The sequence below is a fragment of the Erigeron canadensis genome, chromosome 1 (genome assembly GCF_010389155.1).
Source record: "Erigeron canadensis isolate Cc75 chromosome 1, C_canadensis_v1, whole genome shotgun sequence".
Classification (NCBI taxonomy): Eukaryota; Viridiplantae; Streptophyta; class Magnoliopsida; order Asterales; family Asteraceae; genus Erigeron; species Erigeron canadensis.
Genome location: NC_057761.1, coordinates 56,013,227 through 56,033,728, shown reverse-complemented (window position 1 = coordinate 56,033,728; position 20,502 = coordinate 56,013,227). Strand labels below are relative to the sequence as shown.

Genomic DNA, 20,502 nt, shown 5'->3' with positions numbered 1-20,502 from the left:
ATCCCTAACCCTAGTCTTTTTTTTTGTTATTGAAAATTAGGGTTCTTGATTCTAGAAATTGGGGATTTTTGTTATTGATATGTTCAAGTAGAACCCTAACTAAATTTGATTGATAAATGTATATTTTGATTGAAAGAGATGTTGTAAATGAAAATCCCCTTGGTAAGAATCTCATATCTTGTGGTGTTTGGCTAGAAATTATGAAATAAAGCTCTTTTATGAGAATTTGAATTGTTGGAAAAATGTTGTGTAGCCAAACACCATAGTGTTAGAATTGATGAATACAAGTAGATTCATGTAAGGTAATTGAGTCATGGAGCTCATAGATGTTATATGTTTATTCTTGTATAGGTGTTGAAGATTGAATTGTGAATTGTAGCCTTTTTGTGTCAAGTAGCCAAATTGAGGTGAATGTATATGCATATAATCATATTCTTGTTATTAGAGGTCATAGGTGGGTAAATTCCTATGACCCATAGTTTGATTGTTTGAAAGAACTAGTAGGTGGGTAAATTCCTACTAGTCATGTTGTGTAACATCCCAGTATTTTAAGGTAATAGAAAATTAATCTTTTTTGTAGTTTTGACATTAAATTAATTTCCTAGTATTTTGTTTTGAGTTAAGGGATTAATTTAGTTGGAACTTTAGTGGCTAGCGGGTATTTTACCCACAAAATACAATATGGGACGTGGCTAGCAGAGAGAAAAGCCAGCCACTAAGTTGATGATTCATGTTTTCCCACTCAAGCTCTTTTCTCTTCTAACTACTCCATTTTCTCAAAATCCTTCCATGGTTCATGCAATAGAAACTCAAATTGAAGAAGTTTAATCTTAAAAGCTATAACAATAATCATCTCCTATTGTGTTAGAATTGAAATTTGGGGCTTCCTTGGAGGTGGTGGTGACCGATTCTTTAAAGAAGAAAAAGAGGAAGAATTCCAATTTGAAAACCCTAATTCTTTGTTTCCCATTCTTGAGGTATAGATTTCATAACCTTAGTTTGATTTGTCATTTAAAATTAGGGTTCTTAGCCTTAGAGTTGGGGTTTTTGCTATTGGGGTATTCAAGTAAAACCCTAACTAAATTTGAATGATGTATGGATTATTGATTAAAAGAATTTGTTGTTAGTGAGAATCCCCTGTGGTAAAGATCTCATGGTGTTTGGCTAGTGTTTATAAAATAAAGCTTTATTTTGAGAAATTGAAGATTTGTTGGAAAGTGTTTAGTAGCCAAACACCATAATCTTAGAGTTGTTGAATGTAAGTAGTTGAGTCATGGAACTCATAAATGATATGTGATTACTCTTGTATAGGTGTTGAAGATTAAATTGTCGATCTTGTAGCCTTGTTGTGTCAACTAGCCAAGTTTATGGTGAGTGTATATGCATATAATCATGTTCTTGTTACTAGAGGTCATAGGTGGGTAAATTCCTATGACCCATTAGATAGTTGTTTGTTAGAACTAGTAGGTGGGTAAATTCCTACTAGTCAATTTGTTTATAAGAGCTAGTAGGTGGGTAAATTCCTACTAGCCAATTATCCATGGCCATGTTGAAAATGAATGTATGTTGTTTGAAATGTATGAAAAGGCTAGCTTGCTAGGCTTATATGGTGCTTGATGCACAAAGTTGAAATGACATGATTATGATTATATGTGTATGCATTCACTAAGCGTTGCTTATGTTTTAGTTGTTTAACTCTTTTATAGGAGTTGGTAGTAGCAAAGGTAAAGAAGTGATCGAGTGAAGTTAGAATTTGGAAGCTCTTGCCATTTGGAAGGTTGGCATTTGGATAATTTGGGTAGATGGTCCCTTTTGATACCCATTGGCTTTTGATACATGTTCTTTGGTCAAATTATTTTTGGATGAACTCCTGAAAGGTTGTAGTTGCGTTGGAAACTTTAGTAATGGTAGAAATTGTAACTAACTTGACAATTACCCAAGTAGGGTTATTGACCCGCTTGTGAAATTTTGTAGTCAAAAGTCTTGGTAGAAGGAATGATTTCAATGTATGGGTGACTTATGCTCTAAAGGTCATGTTTTGATATTCGGAAATGTTGAAGTTGAAATGGTGTTTTGGTTTAACATTTAAAGTTAAGTGCGGGAAAACCTGATTTTGAACAAGTGGTTTGCTGCAGGTAGCCCCCACTGCGCCGCAGTGGGAGCCTGCTTTAGCTCACTGCGCCGCAGTGGGCTTTTGGTTATTGTTAGCCGAGATATATCACTGCGTCGCAGTGAGTGTGTCCTACCTCACTGCGCCGCAGTGAGCTTTCTTTCACTTTTGGCAGAGAATTTCCACTGCGCCGCAGTGGAGGTGGTCTCGCCTCACTGCGCCGCAGTGGACACCAAAAAAAAAAAAAAAAAAATTTATTCGATTTTGTTTAAAAAGGTTTGGGTCCTTACATGTTGTATGCAAGAACTAGTAGGTGGGTAAATTCCTACTAGTCATGTTGTATGCAAGAACTAGTAGGTGGGTAAATTCCTACTAGTCATGTTGTATGTAAGAGCTAGTAGGTGGGTAAATTCCTACTAGCCAAATTGTCCATGACCATGTTGAAAATGTATGTGTGATGTTTGCTATGAATGATATGGCTAGCTTGCTAGGCATTATGTGGTGCTTGATGCACAAAGTTGAAAATGACATGATTATGATTGTATGTGTATGCATTCACTAAGCGTAGCTTACATTTTAGTTGTTTAACTCTTTTATAGGAGTTGGTAGTAGCAAGAGCAAGGAGGTTGTAGAGTGATAGATTTGAAGTGAAAGTTGTTATTGAAGGTTTTCTTGCCATCTCAAAGGTTGGTACATGGGTAACTTGGGTAGAATATCCCTTTTGTACTTAATGGCTCTTGATACAAGTCATTTCGGTAACTTGTCACTTTGGTAAACTTGGTTTTGGTACATTTGATGTGTTTATGATTTATTTATATCTGGGAATGATAAGGTTGTGAGTCGAAATGTTAAAAAACGTCAAAAATAGGGTTTTTGGTGTACAGCAGAGAGCACGGCCTCTGTGTCACAGAGCACGGCTCTTGCCCTGTGCAAAGGCCGTGCTCCACTGTCCTCAAACCTTGTTTATTTCCCGAGCCTTCGTTTGACCTTTTTGGGTCCTGAAACTTATATAGTAGTCTATTTACATCATTTTAAGAACACTACAAGTGTCTTTTCTTGAATTGCAATATTTTGATTTTTCGCGAAAAATTGCCGTATTTTTCTAAGTATAAAGTCTAAAGTTTTGGTTTCTAATAATTACGCTTTCATTTGGGTTGAGACGTTACAATTATTCACTCCTCTATTTTAAGAAAGAGTTAGAAAATGGTTAGATGAGAAATTACTAGATTGTCCTTAATAAACAACCCGGAAAGGGTTATTAGATATTACCAAAATTACCCTTAATGAATTAATTTATACTTTAAACCCTTATTTTCTAAAATATCACTATCACCATTGTATTAACTTACACGGTTAGACCACTCGACACCAATTGTCGATGTCATCGATCACCACCCGTCACCGACACCACTAAACTATCATCGCCGTCACCGCCACCGCATTGCGCGGGTACAATGCTAGTAATAGCAAAACAAAACTACATTTGCACATTTTCATGCACTCGAAATGACGGACCCTTTTGATTTCACCGAATGACGACACCAAAACGGTCACCTCCTTATACTGTCATAAAGTCAAACCACCATTTGCTTTGGTGTCTTAGAAAAAACAAATCTTCCCTTATCCAAAATACAGAGGAGATTGTAGCACGAAATGCTCAGAAGTGATGTTAACGGAAACCACGGTTCATGAAAACTACGTTTCTTCACTGTGCCATCTGATAGCAAATTGTGCTTAACTCATATCCGACTATTTGCTGGCAAAATAAGGACACTGGATACTGTTTTGTGCGTTTTGCCGTTTGATTGGATAACAATTCTTATCAAATACTACTTTTTTTTTTTTTTGTTGCCACACATTAGTACGTCCTTTCTTTTAAGTTTGTAGAGAGTAATTTTCTATCATCTCTAATATATATAAAAGCGAAACCTTAATTCATAATTGGAGAAGTATGGACTTTTAGAAAAAGTTCAACTTTTAATTAGAGTCGTTAGATCAAATGATGATGTATGGAAACCAATATTTTTGTATTATCTTTAAAATTAATTTTTATTTTTTTACAATAAACTTTTTTTTTAAAATAATACATTTTTATTAAGTTATATTTTTCTATAGAATTTCTATCATATAACTTTTTTATTAATTCAATATTTTGAAAATCGGACCGAATGTCAAACCGGCATTCTTAATAAAGAACTAAAAAACAAATATGAAGTCTATAATAAGCTATCATAATTATATATTGGAAAAATAATTATATAAAATTGCAATAATGTTATGCATATTTTAACTTAGATTTATACAACATGATATATAGATTGAGAATTCAATTGCTTAGTAATTTAGTGTATAACTAAATTATTCGAGCAAAACATTAAAGCACGAGTACAATGACAATGCAGACATATTCGGATGAATGAAAGACATCCAAAGAAACGAAAACCTTACTTAGCAAGACCTCTAATAGATGATGTATCCATTTTACAACTGTATGGTCACTGTTAACCTGAATTTAAATGACCATTAATGTAACTTCATGTTTTTTAGTGGTAATATTTATCAACTTATGATATTAAAAAAATTTAACATGTCATTAATCATACATGTTTCCCGCGAATCTAGTCTTCTTCTAAACCCTAAATGTTAAGCATATGTGTAGTCCATAACACTATAACAGGACTGAAAACTATAAATTGGTCCAAAACAATCTCTGCGGTATGTACCACAACTGTAAAGGTATTTTAACATTAAGAGGCAGAAGACATACTATAAGCACATTGAGTTTAATAATCTTAAATCTACCCTTTTATGCTTATACAACCTTAAGCTAATAATCGTCAACAATCAAAGAAGAGAAAGAATTCCTAGCATATTTCTATAACAACAAAAAAGCCTCATACGCAAGTTTCTCTTCACATCCTCAGTGTTGCAGAGACTTAACTCATATAATCATACCTTTGGGCCAAAAACCAATTGGAACGAAAATTAGTAACGAGGCAACTCTTGTACAAGAAGCATTGTAGCTGAAGTAAATTACCTCTCAATCTTCTAACATCAAATTGACCAGTTAATCTTGATCAGAAACATCATCAAACTCTGAATCTCCATCTTCATGTTCAACCCATTCACCACTTGATTCAACCTCTTCACCATCCGACGGCTCTTTCTCGTAGTTCTTAAGCACATTATCATAATCGTTATCATCATACAATTTATCCAACTCAGGCAACATCTCCAACCCTTTCTTCCTATAAATCAGACCAGTCCTCATAACATGATAAAACTTTGCTCTATACTTGGCAATCTCACAAGGATTTACCAACTTCCCTCTCTTATACCCTTCCTTTAACGCCACACTCGTCGTCTTACACTTCAACGACAGATAAAAAATCCCTGGATACCTCGTAAAGATTCTAGTAAACCTAAATGGCATATTAAACTCCTCAGTTAAATTCCTCAAATAATTCCTTTTAGTCTTCTTATAAACAGTCAAGCTCAAAAACTCATGTAAAACACCCACAACCCTCTTCTCCATCAACTCACTTTCCGGATCAAGTCCACTCGAATCTTCATAAGGTGACACGTAAGGCAGCTTTTGAAACTCATCCATCCAACTTTTAACCTTCTTTTGTGCACCATAACCTCTAGGAAAACTTAAAGGAAACCCTAACCCACTTTCCCCTGACCTAAACTTCCTATACAAATTCTCACTCAAATCCTTACTTTCACCCCTTTCCTGAACCTTTGAAACTGAAAACTCATTGACCCATTTCACAAGTTTCAAACTTGAACATGACCCATCATTCCCTTTAACAATCTCGAACAAATTCGGATACTTTGCAACCAAATTTTTATCAAAATCAAAAGGAAACCCCAAATCCCATCTTAATGGATAAACAGATTTAACAGGCAATTGATGATCTTTACACATCATTAACAACCTACACAACCTTTCAACAATTTCTGCTTCATTTTTTTCATAAATTCTTGATTCAATTCTTTGCAAATTTAAGGCGATATTTGTCAAAGAAAAACAGGGGAGTGAAGGATATTTAGGATGTGGGAATTCATGAAACAGAGTCGGATAACGGCGGATGAAACGGAGAGTTGGGATTGTGATGCCGAGGAGTTTTTGGGTGTCGGAAAGCTGTTTGGCGGTGAGGAATTTTTGGGTGGCGATTGGACGGTTTATGATGGCGTCTTTGAGTAAACAGGCGGCTTTGAGATCGGTGTGGATGTCTATAATGTTGTCTAGTGATCGGTTTTTGACCCATTTCAAACGGACTTTTGTGATGGTTCTGTATTGTTGATTGTTGAAGATGTTTTGGAGGTTGTCAATGGCCGCTCTGTTGTTGTAGTTCATGGTTTCTTCTTATCTTCTTATGTTGGAGGCAGAGTGAAGTCAAGTCTGTGTTTAGTTGTGACTTTGTGATTTCATATTACAGTATTTCTCATGAACTTATTTTTGTTGAAGGGATTTTATTTTATTTCGGTTACCAGGTTTTCTGACTCGGATGTAAGCATCAAATTAGGATATCTCGTCACTATTTATTTACCTACTAGAGTTCGAACATCATCTACAACAACAACGTCCAATCTTGGAGGTAGGTATGGAGATGTGAGAAGTTGATAGTCTTAAACTTTTGTTTCTATCCAGATGTACATGATACTATACTGTAAAGAATTTAGTAATTATACCTGTCGGCCGAACATCACCTAGCTACATTAAGAGTAGTGAATAATAATAAACATACAACATAACACACTTTAACGCAAATCCGACAATACATAGTATATAGAAACTCATTTGAACATGTTAAACATCAATATAAAAACCTAATAAACATAATTTTCCGTGTAAAACCAAACATGTGGGATGAAAACAACATGTGCAAGAACTTCTTTTATCCTCTCCGAACAAGTTTTAGAAGCAAATAAAAATGGTATCAAATCTCTGAGATGTTAACCACCACTCCTAAGAACCTGGTTTTCTAGCATCACCTTTATCCTTTTTTTTTTTTTTTTTTTTACTATTGTTGTTATAATCAATGTCACGACAACCATCATGACTGTTTATGAGAGGGGTGACATAAATAAGTGCGATTTTTCTTTAGGGTTGATGTATTGCTTAGAAAGTTCCCCGACATGGCGACATGTGTTTTGGTGTAGTCCATGTATTTTTGTAGATTTTCTTCACCTATATATCATTAGATGATTTATCAATTTTAGTACTTTTGTCATTAAAAAGTTATTTATGTATAGATATATATATACAGTGGCGGCCCTGAGAATTTTAACACCCCGACCGAGCAAAGAAAATTATATCTCTAACTTCAACCGAATTCAAATATATAAAAAACTATTTTTTATATACGATAACTAGCATTATAACAAAAAATTATATATGCATAATAATATCATAATTTTATAATTACATACCATAATAGTTACTTATTTACCCGATGATCCGTGAAGCTCTCTTAGCATTTTTCATAGCAAATTGGTTAATTAGCTCTTCACAATTTATGTTCTCTAGCATTCCATTCTTGATAACTATTATGACCAATTCACTCAGTTTTTCTTGAGACTTGTTGATCGTAAATAAGATTTTAATATATATATATATATATATGGGAAAAGTGAAGGTGTGAGACAGCACCACCCAACTTGGATGAAATCCCTCTCACATGTTAATTTTTTAATCCATAATTTTATAATGTATAAATGATGCCCCCCATGCTTTTCATGGATTAAAAAATTAGCATGTGAGAGAGATTTCACCCAACTTAGGTGCCTAACAGCACCACCTTCACTTCCCCCTATTTATGTCCTTTCAAAATTTATGCCCCGGCTGGGAATCGGGTTTGCACACCCTCTAGGCCTCCCATGTAGATATATAATAATACTGATGATATGAACATTTTATGACTTATGATATCCCTGTAGTAAAATACTACCCGACACATTTCTCAATTTCTTCCGTAATGAGCATGGAGGAGGAAATAGTAGGAAGGTCATATGGTGAATACGGTCACTAGTCAGAAATCTTTATGGGGCAAAGGTGTAGTCGGCAAAAAGCATCGGCAAAAAACATCAGCTAGCATCGACTCATTGACAATCCTATAGTTGTATCGACAAGTTTAATCGGCAAGTTTTGGCAAAGTACATCGGCTAGTTTTGGCCGATGCTAGTGAACGTTAGGCAAGTCCACGTGGCCAGTTTTGGCAAAAAAGTGCATGTGGGAGCGTGTCTTTTTTTTCTTTTTTATTTGGTAAGTTTTTTTTTTTTCCAAAGAATTGACAAATTTTACCACTACACCATGTCTTTTGGCAAAAATTGGCTTATTTTGGCTTCTTTTTTGCTTAAACACTTATCATGCTCTTATTGGTGGAAAACTCGTTAAAAACTTGCCAAATTGCTAATGCTTGGCACTACACTATTGCCCCTTAACAGATCCACCAAATTGATTATCTTCATGCTTGTGATATCCATGAACTTGCAACAGGATTTTTGTTGTGCTTCATTACCAACAAAACCTCTATAACTGAGTTATTAATACGGTACACAGGTAAATACTTCAGTCAATCATTTTAGGAAAAATATAATTGACATGATTTCACTTTTTCATGACACATGATTCAAAAACACTATTTGTATTCAAACATCCATTACACCTCTCAACTCTGTAATCATCAATACTACAATACCTCACCCAAAACAAAGGCAGTAACATGAGGTGATCAAACGGGTTATACCCAATGACAGGTTTCACATTAGAATGAAACCTTTCATTCACCGTTCTCATAATTTAAACACACTCTTGGCATTGGTTTGGTCGAACATACAAGAACCATATGACTGGTGATGTATAAAGTTTTGAACACAAGGGGGTCGGGCAAATAAACTGCACTTTTGAATAGTTTTGACCATTCGTCCAAATTTCTTCTAAATTAGATCTGCTCGAGATGAAAAACAATCCTTTCATAAGTAGATGGATTAAAATCACAACCTCCAACTCAAAGTGCAACAAGCACATCTTACATATGGTTTTCCTTTCTAACAAAGATCCAAAATCTATTGCTCTTCAAAATTCTGGGACCATGGCAACGTGGTCATTCACACCCATTATACATCTCACTATTAATGATATTATACGTACATTGTATATTGGTGACTTACCGGGCATGAGTTCTATGCGGTGTGCGCTCTGAGTACCAAAATGGTACATGGGACCAGAGGGTTCCCACCCATTTACCCTTTTTATACGTACATTGTACAATGAACAACAGAATTATCGATGCTAATATAAAATACCTTTTTTAGTGTCTATGAGAATGCTTTCTACTGCTATAATACGCCTCTCCACCCCTCCGATTTTTTCTTTCCATGATTCTGAAAACAAATGAGATGACTCCTACGGCAGCTATGGCATAGAAAGCTTTATAAGGGGCCAAGTCTAAACCCGAAAGGTAGCAACAGTACCCAGAAAGGAGGTACACAAGCCCTTGTCTTATTTCATTCCCTCTTATTCCGGGTATCTGAAAGAAGACATTAAACTCCGGTTTTGTGTCACAAATACCGTGGAGGATGATACCCATGCAGAGCATGGAATCCAAGAACCAAGGGAAGCTGTGACCCATGCTAAGCCTCTGCGAACAAAAAGATTTGGTAAGAAATGTGTGATAGAAACTGGTCGGTATTTTTATGCTTTTTACTAGACATGATGAAAGAAAGAATGAAAGAAAAGAGATTTATTTACGACATTTAAGTCTATTTCCATTATGTGAGCATGTCTTCATGCTAATCAATTTGGGTAAATGGGACTCGATTAAGATGTTGAAACGTTAAATGGTCTTAAACACATAGTATCATGCAATAAGTGGCACTTGCGTAAAAGAGTGAATATAAAAGCTAGACACAGAATTTTTTAGCTGTTTATTCAAAAATGGGTCATTGTGTACTTATAATGGATATATTGGGTAATAACAATGAAATGGGTCAGAAGGCAACAAAGTGTTCCATAAATGCTTAAGACCCCTAAATCATTTTATACTAATATCAGATCATTTTTAAAGTATAATAAGTCATACATATTTGACACCAATTATTCACATATAATTGGTAATATTTTGGACAGAAAGTGTTTTGGAGTAAAATTTGGACCTGTTACCCAAACCCATTTCACCACCTAAAGACACTAGTAAATAACTAAGAATGATCTGGTTTTGTATGTAACTAGTTAGGATCACAGAAATCCATGTCCTTTGCAGATCATTAATTAGTAGTAAACAGATGAATGGATCATTGTGATGAACATGTATCTGAGTTAATAGAAACAATGCTGGAATTAATGTTTGTACCTCTAACCAAGCAACAAGCGAAGGAAGAAACATCAGTAGACAAAGAAGATGCAGAATTAGCAAGCCCTGTCGGTGATGGAATATCTCTAATTGTGTGTCACCATAGCTTCTTGCAGAATCTGGGGTGCTGGAGCTGTTCTCGTCCATACCTAAACCTTCCTCCGATTCATTATTGGACGACTTCTCCACATTTCCAAAACCAAATAAATCTTCATTACAAGCCTTGCTGGATGCTGTAAAAAAGCTGTAAGAAAGAAAAAGGATCACGTTCAAAAAGCAGATACAAATTTTAATTCTAGGTGTAATGCAATTGGTTCAGAGATCCTTTTACACTGAGCATATAGGAGGGCATGAGTTGAATATTACCTGCACAACGCATGGTGACAGCATAGTACATGAGAGAATATCAGAATAAGGAGACCTAAAGCTGGATGGACAAAGCAGACCAAGGCAATAGCAAGCAGCGACAAAGCCAATGATGGATTGGCATTTATGACCCTCATGGCCTGTATACAAGAAGAATAAGTACTTTTACTTAATCTCCATATGCTGGACATGTAACTGAAAAGAAAAAAAAGGGGAGAAGACCCTAGGAAAAGAAGTGCAAATCTAGAATGTTACAAACTATATGATAGATACCTTTAATGAGAAAAATCTTGTGGTAAGATCAAGTATCCACCATCTCCACCTGAGAAAGCGTTCTTTTTTAGTTCATTACAAGGATATACATGGATATTATTAATTTATCGCAAGTTATTCCAATGGCTTGTAAAGATGAAGGGAAACACGAAGATCAGAAGGTCAAAGAAGTCAGCTGAAAATATCCAGTAAGTTAGTCCAGGGCTAAAAATATTTTGTGCATTTATCTTTGTTGATTTCTTAGACCGTGAGTTTTATTTTGTATGTATGCTTTATTATTCTTTTGGAGGTTGCTTTATCTTTATAACTTAACTATAACTATCACATCTTAAGATAGTTTCAAGGGAAACTATGTGCACTACTTTCAAACATTTAACCCATTTAAGCGGCTGAATGAATAAAAAACTAACTTCTCCCATTTCAGAATCAGCAATGGGCATCTACAAATCCACATGAATATGTGAGGCCTAGAGATGGCGATTCAGTCACTTAACTTGTAAATAGATCATTTTGGGTTAAGGTTATATCTCTAATAGGTCAAACTGAACCAAATCAAAAAGTGAAATGGGTTGGAAGTTGCTTAAATTCTCTTTTAAATGAAAACAACATCCTGGTTCACCTGAAACAATAAATGAACTTCATATTATGCTAGTTTTCTTATTCATAGAACATTGGACAGTGTTCTTTTTGGGTCAGCCAGACACAAATCATACCGAACTGACATTTCCCATTTTGAGCATTACCCTTACTGTCTGACCCACCCATTATTCCAACTCCAGCAAACCCTAACAGATGCATGCACAAAAATGCTTAGATAGACGATAAATGTGTGTGGGAGGGAGACATATGGACTGACCTGGTCTTAAAGAAAACATGTACTTTTGCAATCATGTAAGAGAGTATCTGAGTGGTCAATGTCAAAATGATTATGGTCCCATTCGCTATTAGATAGCAAATCATTGAGACTACAAAGAAGCCACCAACCGAAGGAAATGGTTTTAGGCTAAACGATGAAATAAACAAAGCGATGAGAGTGGGAGCAATAGCAAGGAGAAGGAATGGAAGTGGCATTCTCAAATTTAATTCTACTGCAGACAGCAATGAGGGAACAGGCAGATCAAGCTCCCATGCATTTGCTTGTCTCATCAGTCCAAAGAAGACTACAGCAAAGGAGAAACCAATAATCTGCATCAAAATAGTCCAAATGAAAATAATAAGCTAATCAATAGATTCAAGGGTCAGTATATAACGGACATGGGAATTTGAATAGAAAGATTCTATACTTTGTCAGAAATTTCAATTTTCCTATATTGAGTATCCGACTATGGGAAGATTGGATGTAATGTAATCTGACTCGATGTTTAAATTTTCTGATGTAACACAGATATGGTGTCTGGAAATAGGTTAACTTGCACATGTACCTTTAAATGAAAATTTTATAAAGTGTAATGGTTTTCATAGGTGAAAACGAAGTAAGTTGCCTGAAATAGAAATCCACCTAAAGTTCTATCAATGCAATTTCATAACAAATATACACAAAACTAAAGGTAATTTCAGCATTTAGTTGAAGGCAACTTGAACTACTGAAGTAACGCAATCAGACAAAAAAAAAGCATCTGATTTTGGCTTATAAAACTCACCTGGGAGGCATATAAAAGCATAAATCGACGGGCAGCGGCAATTAAAGAAACTGAAGCACTAGTTTTATAGGAACAATGCGGATCTACCTGCGTACAGATTAGTTTAAAACTCGTAATTTTTTTTTTTGTATTTATTAAATTAGTGAACATTGTATACATGTTATCTTTACCAGTAACAGAATGTTGGTCTGCTCGGGTCCCTGAGTTGAGCTCCAGAGTGCAGGTGATGAGTCCACTTCGATTGTACGAGAGTAAAGATTAGGAAATATGTGAAGACCAGATGTAGCTTCCCATGCAAGGGCTACTGGCGGAAAGCAGCGAAGCTTGCAAAGTCCTACAAGATTAAGAAAAATAATACACTAACACAAGATAGAAAAGAATAATGATTTAATAAAAGGTTTAAGCGGGCATTTTCTGTAAATGACTCTAGATGACCCCAAGCTTTTACTTTTTCTTTTTTTTTGAATAGTCAGTCGGTATTCGACATCAGGAGACACCTCACCATACAATGTTGAAGCCCTACACGTACTCTAGACTACGAGATGTAGGCCATGAGCCGTTACAAGTGATTCAGGGAAAAAACCCACAGGAACCCAAGTCCTGTGGGAAAAACTAGGGATGCATCTACCAGTTGAGCTGGCTTCATTTGCCACTTAATCAGATTGTTAACCTCAAATAAAAGGATGAGCTTGTTTAAGGCTTTTGCCATTAATTACAGGGAAATATAAAAGATGAAGCAAAAAGTCTTATATAAATTAAAAGATGAAGCAAAAAGTCTTACTGCCACTATCCATATCTCCAGCCTCTTCAACAGAAAGTCCAGACTTCTTAATCCCACAGCCTGTAGTTTCCACTGACACTGTAGCAGGCAGAAGCCCTAAACTGATACTGAATGTAATATTCAATGCAATAGGATGATCCTCCTTGATGAAAATATCCTACAAAATTGTAAATCCAATGGGTACTTTGATAAAGAGAAGTCAAATAGCAATACAAGTAGCAAAAAGGGTGAGTCAGGTTAAAGCGTGAAAAAGGGTTGTTTCGGTATGGGTTGTGTCAAGTTTACCTGCAAACATTCAACTTGATCACAACTCATTTGAACTGTTAGAGAAAAAAACTATAACCCAGATCTACCATTCATAAGTAAAAGGGTCAATGTGTTCACGTCTAGCCACCAACAAGCCTTTGGCCCAAATGGTAACCCCATTCAAAAGAAAGGAGGAAAAAGGGGTCCAAGTCATATAAGAGAAAACCGAGCGCGTGTATTTAACAGATGAAACAAAAGATAGAGAAAAATAAAAAGCCAAAACAAAAATCACCACTTCTAAAAAGTACTAACCTTCCAAGAATACACAGAGAGAAGCAACGATTGAGGAGAAAACTCTTTACTCCCTTCCTCCGGGTTGAAGAACTGCCCAACTGCCATTGAAGCTGCAGGTGGAGGTCTTCCTGAAACAGTCTGGGTATATACAATAACTGTCAGTTGATCAGCTCAGACTTTCAGAAAATCATTATTAACAGATCTATATGACAATCTTCACAGTAAAATAAGAAATAAAATTAAAACTGAATGTCCAAAAGATCACTGCTTATCCATATCATATCCAAGGGCATGTGTATGGGACAATAACTATACAGTCAATTACTTTAAAGTAGAAAGAAAGAATGATGATGACAGAACTAACTGAACTGCAGCTGTCCATTTTGATATTGAGATCAAGCACGCTGAATAGCCAACATTCAAATTATGCATTCACATCTCAATATTTAAGCATGCATCTAATTCGAAGTAGTAAATTTTTTCAATGCATGAGCAATGATCTTCTTGCAGTCACTTTCTTTGCTGTGTTTTATATAGCACAACATATCAAGTGGCGAACAACAATTGGTTACCAACACAAACAAGCTGAATTATGTGTTTCTGTTCAGTTTTAAAAATAATCCATTATGTTCTCAACTAGTCTTCAACAAAGTTTACATAGGAGAGCCACTTGAAATGATAATTATGATAAACTTGGATGGTAAGGAGACATTACTGGGCTAGGTGCAACTGAGATTGTCAAAAATCTGAAACCATGCATATCCTTTGGGTCCAACCAAAATACAGCTGATGGCGGTGGTTGTTCTGTCTGACTTCCTGGTTCAATCTACAGACATGAAGGTACATTCAAATAGATAATCAATTCGACCAGCTTATATTCGTGCAAGTGAAAATGAGTCATAGCTGATGAATATGAGAATGCAACAGAAAGGACAAAAGCAGGAAATAAAGAACCTATTTGATATGGGTTTTAGTACCTGCCTTGGAGCCGGTCCTGAAGGAATCTGGGCAATCTTTGATGTCACTTCTACAACCCTTTTGCTACGAGGCAAAACTGACGCAGAAGTTCCTTTTTCAGGCCAAAGATGAAGTCTAATCCCATAACAAGGAAGAAGATTTGTCACAAGAACAAAGTTATCTCTTCCATTTGACCCCTGATAATTGGTAAGTTTTATATGTTTATGAGTTATGACAAAATAAGATAACGAACTATAAAGTAAACCAACAAAACAAGGTCACTAGAGCAAATACTTGACATAATTTGAGATTTTAGTCACCATCGGGTTATAGAGAAAACATGTCATCTTCAACCACCGAATTCAGCTTAGTATAGTATCCCCTAAAATAGAAATTTCTACCCTAATGAAACATCTGAGCATATTCATTGAATAGCTCAAAGAACCTACAACATGGTTGGTAAGCATTGTTCTAAATTCTGATTCCAAGAGTTGCAGGTTAACAAGGGAAGAACAAGAGGATTTTCCAAAGCATAGGTTCTTTAGAAATTCGTTTATATCAGAGCTCAAAAAGTAAGTTAAATTACAAATAGCCACGCAGAATTTAAGCTGGGGATTAAAGTGTGAATTGGTCTGGTGGAAAAACCAGTAAAACTACCCAAATATTACCAATGCTGAGTAAGATATGTTTAGATGGCAAAATGAGCAAGTAGAATATTGGTTTTAGTTGACTCAAAAAACTTAATGTCCGCACAAAAAGTTGTAAATGATTATTGCAAAAAAAAGATGATTTCAACTACTATATTGTTCCTATGATAATGCAATATTCTGAATAAAACGATATAGGAAGTTTTATACATTAACAATACGTATTGGGCAACTTTGACCTGTCTGACATATTAGACCCAATTCAATTTAAGCTATAACTTGGATCAACTCATGCATTATATAAATGGATTAACGCTACATCGAATGACATGCTAGACAAACAAAAGTGGATCACTAACCAATTCTTTTATGTCCAACCAACGTCTTCTGCCATCCATTGCCAAAATAGTTACCGTTGGTGTCTTGATGTAAAGATCTTTTTCAAGTCCTGCATCACTCCAATGTATTCTACTTGGACATGCAGTAAATGTTTTCGTTTGGGACCCTGGAAAGCCAAATACATGACTTTTAGACTTCTATAATATTAACTTGCAAGTGCCACATCAATTAGAACTGAACCGATGTACCGCTAACTTTTCTCTCTTTCTGCAAAGGAAGATATGCTGACTGCTGAAATAAATTCAATGGTCTTGACAAACTTCCTGGCATACCACTATGAAGCATTTTCGTAAGTATTGCTAGTCTTTTCCTTGGGCCAGAAATCCAATGACCAGCTTCATGGTCTACCAAACTAAGCAGCGTGTGTGAAACCTGAAACTCAGCTAGATCAGACCCATTTAAGAGGAAAACTCAGATAGTTGCGAAAGGAGACATACGACTCACTTGTACAACGAGTTGATTACACCATAAGATAACCTGGTGCTCCATTGATAGCCATACATTCTTCATCCCCATGCTACTAATCATAAACCCATGGGTAAATGGGACAATACCATCAAGAGATTCTAGCTTTGACCTTACCTAAATTCAGAAACTTAAAGAGTCAATTAGGCTGCGAGTCTGGTATTCAATATATCTATGATAAGCATAAACCAAGATTTAAGAAAAACACTAATGACAAAAAAAAAAAAAAAAAAAAAAGGAAGAATGTCAATGCTAAAAAATGAAACGGAAACAGCAGTAACCCAGATGATAACAGAAAGAAACTTTACATGGTAAATAATCAGTTCAATGTCCAGCTCATAATCATTCTATAATCATGTAACAAACTAAAACTAACAGATGATACATTCAGTATATAATATTCTATTAAGCGGTAACTTTAATATGTATATCATTATTCTAACCTTTTGCACATTAAAAGAACCTCCAGACTAGGACAATTCATATAGATGATCTTGAACATATCGTGAAGACAATAAATCAAAGCAAAATGGTGCTTCCATTGCAAGTTTTTGAGCAGAACAGCTTAACTACACCAGTTAAGTAACTGATTGAATTACAAACCAGTTATGTATAATTTGTGGAAACTTCACCATAATTCAGCTCAAAGCTGTCCAACATTCAATATAGGACCCGAGGACTTAAAATGAAGCTCGGAAGTCAATCGAAACTATTACTACTCATATCAAAATCATTAAAGAATGCAGCCAAACAAATAATCACCTGGTAATCGTTACCACCGCCAGAAATGGAGACGACAATCACCCGAGATAACTGAGGACTGGATGAATGCGTTCCTGTTTTAGAAGTTCGGACCTCATAACCCTTTCTCCATTCTTGATTTATGTACTCGTAATAGTGACCAAGTGATGGCTGCAATGCCACGGGAGGTGACCTGGAAAAAATCTACACAAAATTACGATACAATCATGTAATAAGGTTTTAACACATAATTAGAAAGCCCAGGAAAAACGTACTGATGCGGAGTTGATAGTGTTAGAACAGTTTCAACAGCCGACTTCCTCAAGGCAGGGTGCACAACTGCAGCTCTGGCAACAAAACCACCCATAGAGTGGCCAACCAACATGACAGTATTAGGCAGACTACCAGATTCAACAGCACCTTCTTTTTCTCTGGCATCTCGAGCTTCTCTATACTGATCCAAGATCTACAAGCAAAAGCATATACTTTAAATGTATTTGTAAAAGAACATTACTGCATATTCCTTGAAATGTTTAGCATAACTAGCACATTGTTGTTTCAATTCTGACACTATATTCAATCTTCAAGTGTTATTATATGTGTTTTGTACAAAATAGTACAGTTGATACCCTGTGAATGGCATAGACTACATATTCTGTGTGCTCTTCAAGTATCTGACCATCCATTGCAGAATGTTCACCTTCAAGGTCCACCGCAAACCAGTCAAGCCTGCGAGTATATTGCTTGAATACAGGAATATCAGTTTCATCCATCTCCACTCCCCCTTCAAACATTAAGGAAGCTTCTTGGTACAACATAGGCTCTGGTGGGCCACCTTGATAAGCTCTATCAGATTCTGCTGCCAAGGATCTGACCTGCAAGCATAAGTTTGGAATATAAAGACATATTAGATATCTTGGAGATAGATGAAGCTCCCACACATGTGATGCAAGAACGGATTTTCCATCAACTATTATGCAAGTTATCATAAGCAATATATCATAACGTAGTGCAGTTCAAATTTGCACCATTGCAAGTAAAGTAAGGGAAGAAGACAAGAGAAACAAAGCTAAAATATATATTAGAAACAAACATGAGCCTACCTGCTTGTAACTACCTCCATTGCCGGGGATAAAAAGAACAGGAACCCCATTAAGTTGTTTAAGATGCTCATTATAATCGATCTTTTTCCACCCTTCATAATACAAAAACAGTCCGTACTTTGAAGACGGCAAACTTTCTGTCGCTGATATTGGAATGTAGGTCGGGTACATGTATGTCATGTTACAGCCATTTGAAATCGGCTTCAATAACTCATATATAGCAATGAGAACAATTCCAATCGAAAAAATAACAATTGCTCCCAATCTGAATTTAGCCTTGAAGCCTTCCATCTTTTCAATCCACACTGGGCAACAAAACCTCCGTCAAACTTGCATCCCTTAACAACAAGGAAACAAAATTAAGATAATATTAATGACCAATAAAAGATGGCTCATGTTAATCCCTAGAACTGAATCTTGTTATCACTTCGTCATAAACTTCTTACACTAATAATCATCATACTCTGAGTTACCTCATAACCAATAAAATAATCAGTTCAAAAAATAAACTACAGGGTTAATTAATTATCATATACACCACACTATTAAGTATCAGTTCTAGCAATATAAAGTATAAATTACTAGCATATATAACTTATAATGCTTCTATCTCTAAATCATCATAGTATCAGGTAACGCATAACCAGGTTGTAACACAAAAACTCAAGCGCAAATTGCTATTAATTATCATATATGATGATGTACACTATATCATTTCAACTTTAGTACATCATGAGCTACAATATGTTGTCTATAGCTATAACAAATCTCTAATCCTAAATTTCGATCGTCTCTATCCGCATTGTAAATTACTAAGATCAAACATCTAAGTGCGCGCGCACGTACACGCTTTTATTTAAGTTTTTTACATTTCGAGCCACGATTTGTTGCCAATAGTTCATGTGTGATGCAACAACTTGTGTCTGCAATTTATGTGATTATTTGAAGTTTACGGCATCAAAAAGTAACTACATGTGATTCAACAACAACCCTATCGACATCGAAAAAGGATAGAATCAATTGTAAACAAAAATAAAAATATAAAATGAAAAACAACTTAAAAGAGAGTGTGCTTGTGATATATGCAATCATTTTAGGTTATAGAAATTACGAAGCTACGATTTATAATGTAAACAAGTAATATAAAAAGCTGAATCTATAATAATGATAATAAGGCGTACCTTGATGTGATCCACAAACGGTCGATAATAGTAACGAAATATGAATAGATAAATAGAATGTGTGATCCGGTTTTATGTGAAAACGAGCTGTGGTCGGAGAAAGTGAGGTGTGGTGGTGGTGATGGATTTTCTGCCGGAGTATGAGAATAGAAATGGAGTGTGTCAAGTATATAACTGTATAAGTAATAAAGTGGAAAAGGGTGAATGAATTAATTGAAGCTATAGAAAGGAGTCACTAAAAAGTCGTGTGACTACATTAAAATAGCCCTTTTGTTGACGTTTCCAGTGGAATGTTGTCGTTTGGGGCTTTGGGCCACCAATGACAATGAACTTAGTCATTTTGTGTCGGTTGGCCATTCGTAACCATTCACTCTTTCACCTACATTTTTTCTTGCCATATCATCTTCACCTTTTTATTTTTTCCATCTTTCATTTTTTCCTTTAACCATTCACCTATCATTTGTTCCCCACTTATAATTAATTAAAAACACAATACCTTTTATTTTAAAATATACAGTATATCATATCATACTAGCAAAGTATATATGGGTCAAGTTTGAAAAGATTCCTCCTGTGTGGTCCACAAACTAAAAATAGAGTATATGTGTGTTTGACCCATAATGACTCAACCACATAAAAACAAAAAATCAACAAAATTTCGGTCAGTGAAATGAATAACCGACTCCTCTTCACTTGTACACTTCACCTAGCTTACTTAAGGCTTTAACCTTGTTTCACTTACCACATCATTTCATTTCACCTATCTATCACCTAGGCCTTATAAATGGTCTAATGAGCTCGTATAGTATGGTGTTCACATACCGGATTTGACTGAATCTCAAACCAAACCGACATTTTCGGTTTTAACATGTATTAAACCAAATTAGATCAAGTATATTGTCAAACCGAACCAGACTAGACCATGTGAGCCAGTCCGGT

At 35.5% G+C, this 20,502-nt stretch overlaps 2 protein-coding genes across 2 annotated transcripts; both read right to left on the bottom strand.

Moving 5' to 3' along the window:
• Positions 1-4,828: 4,828 nt before the first annotated feature.
• LOC122586241 (protein WHAT'S THIS FACTOR 9, mitochondrial) lies at positions 4,829-7,264 on the bottom strand. Its single transcript, XM_043758296.1, has 2 exons — positions 5,148-7,264; positions 4,829-5,065 (listed from the first exon to the last, which is right to left on the bottom strand). The coding sequence occupies exon 1, from the start codon at positions 6,471-6,473 to the stop codon at positions 5,178-5,180; it is 1,296 nt and encodes a 431-aa protein (XP_043614231.1). The 5' UTR covers positions 6,474-7,264; the 3' UTR covers positions 4,829-5,065; positions 5,148-5,177.
• A 1,812-nt stretch (positions 7,265-9,076) lies between these two features.
• LOC122585082 lies at positions 9,077-19,779 on the bottom strand. Its single transcript, XM_043757177.1, has 19 exons — positions 19,564-19,779; positions 18,383-18,720; positions 17,909-18,154; positions 17,555-17,745; positions 17,301-17,472; positions 16,518-16,655; positions 16,262-16,445; positions 16,034-16,179; positions 15,048-15,224; positions 14,786-14,896; positions 14,089-14,208; positions 13,531-13,687; positions 12,920-13,083; positions 12,750-12,836; positions 11,966-12,294; positions 11,110-11,158; positions 10,837-10,976; positions 10,471-10,714; positions 9,077-9,759 (listed from the first exon to the last, which is right to left on the bottom strand). Exons 2-19 carry the CDS (start codon positions 18,671-18,673, stop codon positions 9,430-9,432), a joined length of 3,276 nt encoding a protein of 1,091 aa, XP_043613112.1. The 5' UTR covers positions 18,674-18,720; positions 19,564-19,779; the 3' UTR covers positions 9,077-9,429.
• Positions 19,780-20,502: the final 723 nt, after the last annotated feature.

Coding starts and splice junctions, on each gene's coding strand:
- LOC122586241 (XM_043758296.1), bottom strand. CDS start 6,473: ATGAACTACAACAACAGAGCGGCCATTGACAACCTCCAAAACATCTTC.
- LOC122585082 (XM_043757177.1), bottom strand. CDS start 18,673: ATGGAAGGCTTCAAGGCTAAATTCAGATTGGGAGCAATTGTTATTTTT. Junction 12,295..12,749: donor TGCTTTTATATGCCTCCCAG/GTGAGTTTTATA, acceptor ATTTTGATGCAG/ATTATTGGTTTCTCCTTTGC. Junction 11,159..11,965: donor CATGTTTTCTTTAAGACCAG/GTCAGTCCATAT, acceptor ACGCTTTCTCAG/GTGGAGATGGTGGATACTTG.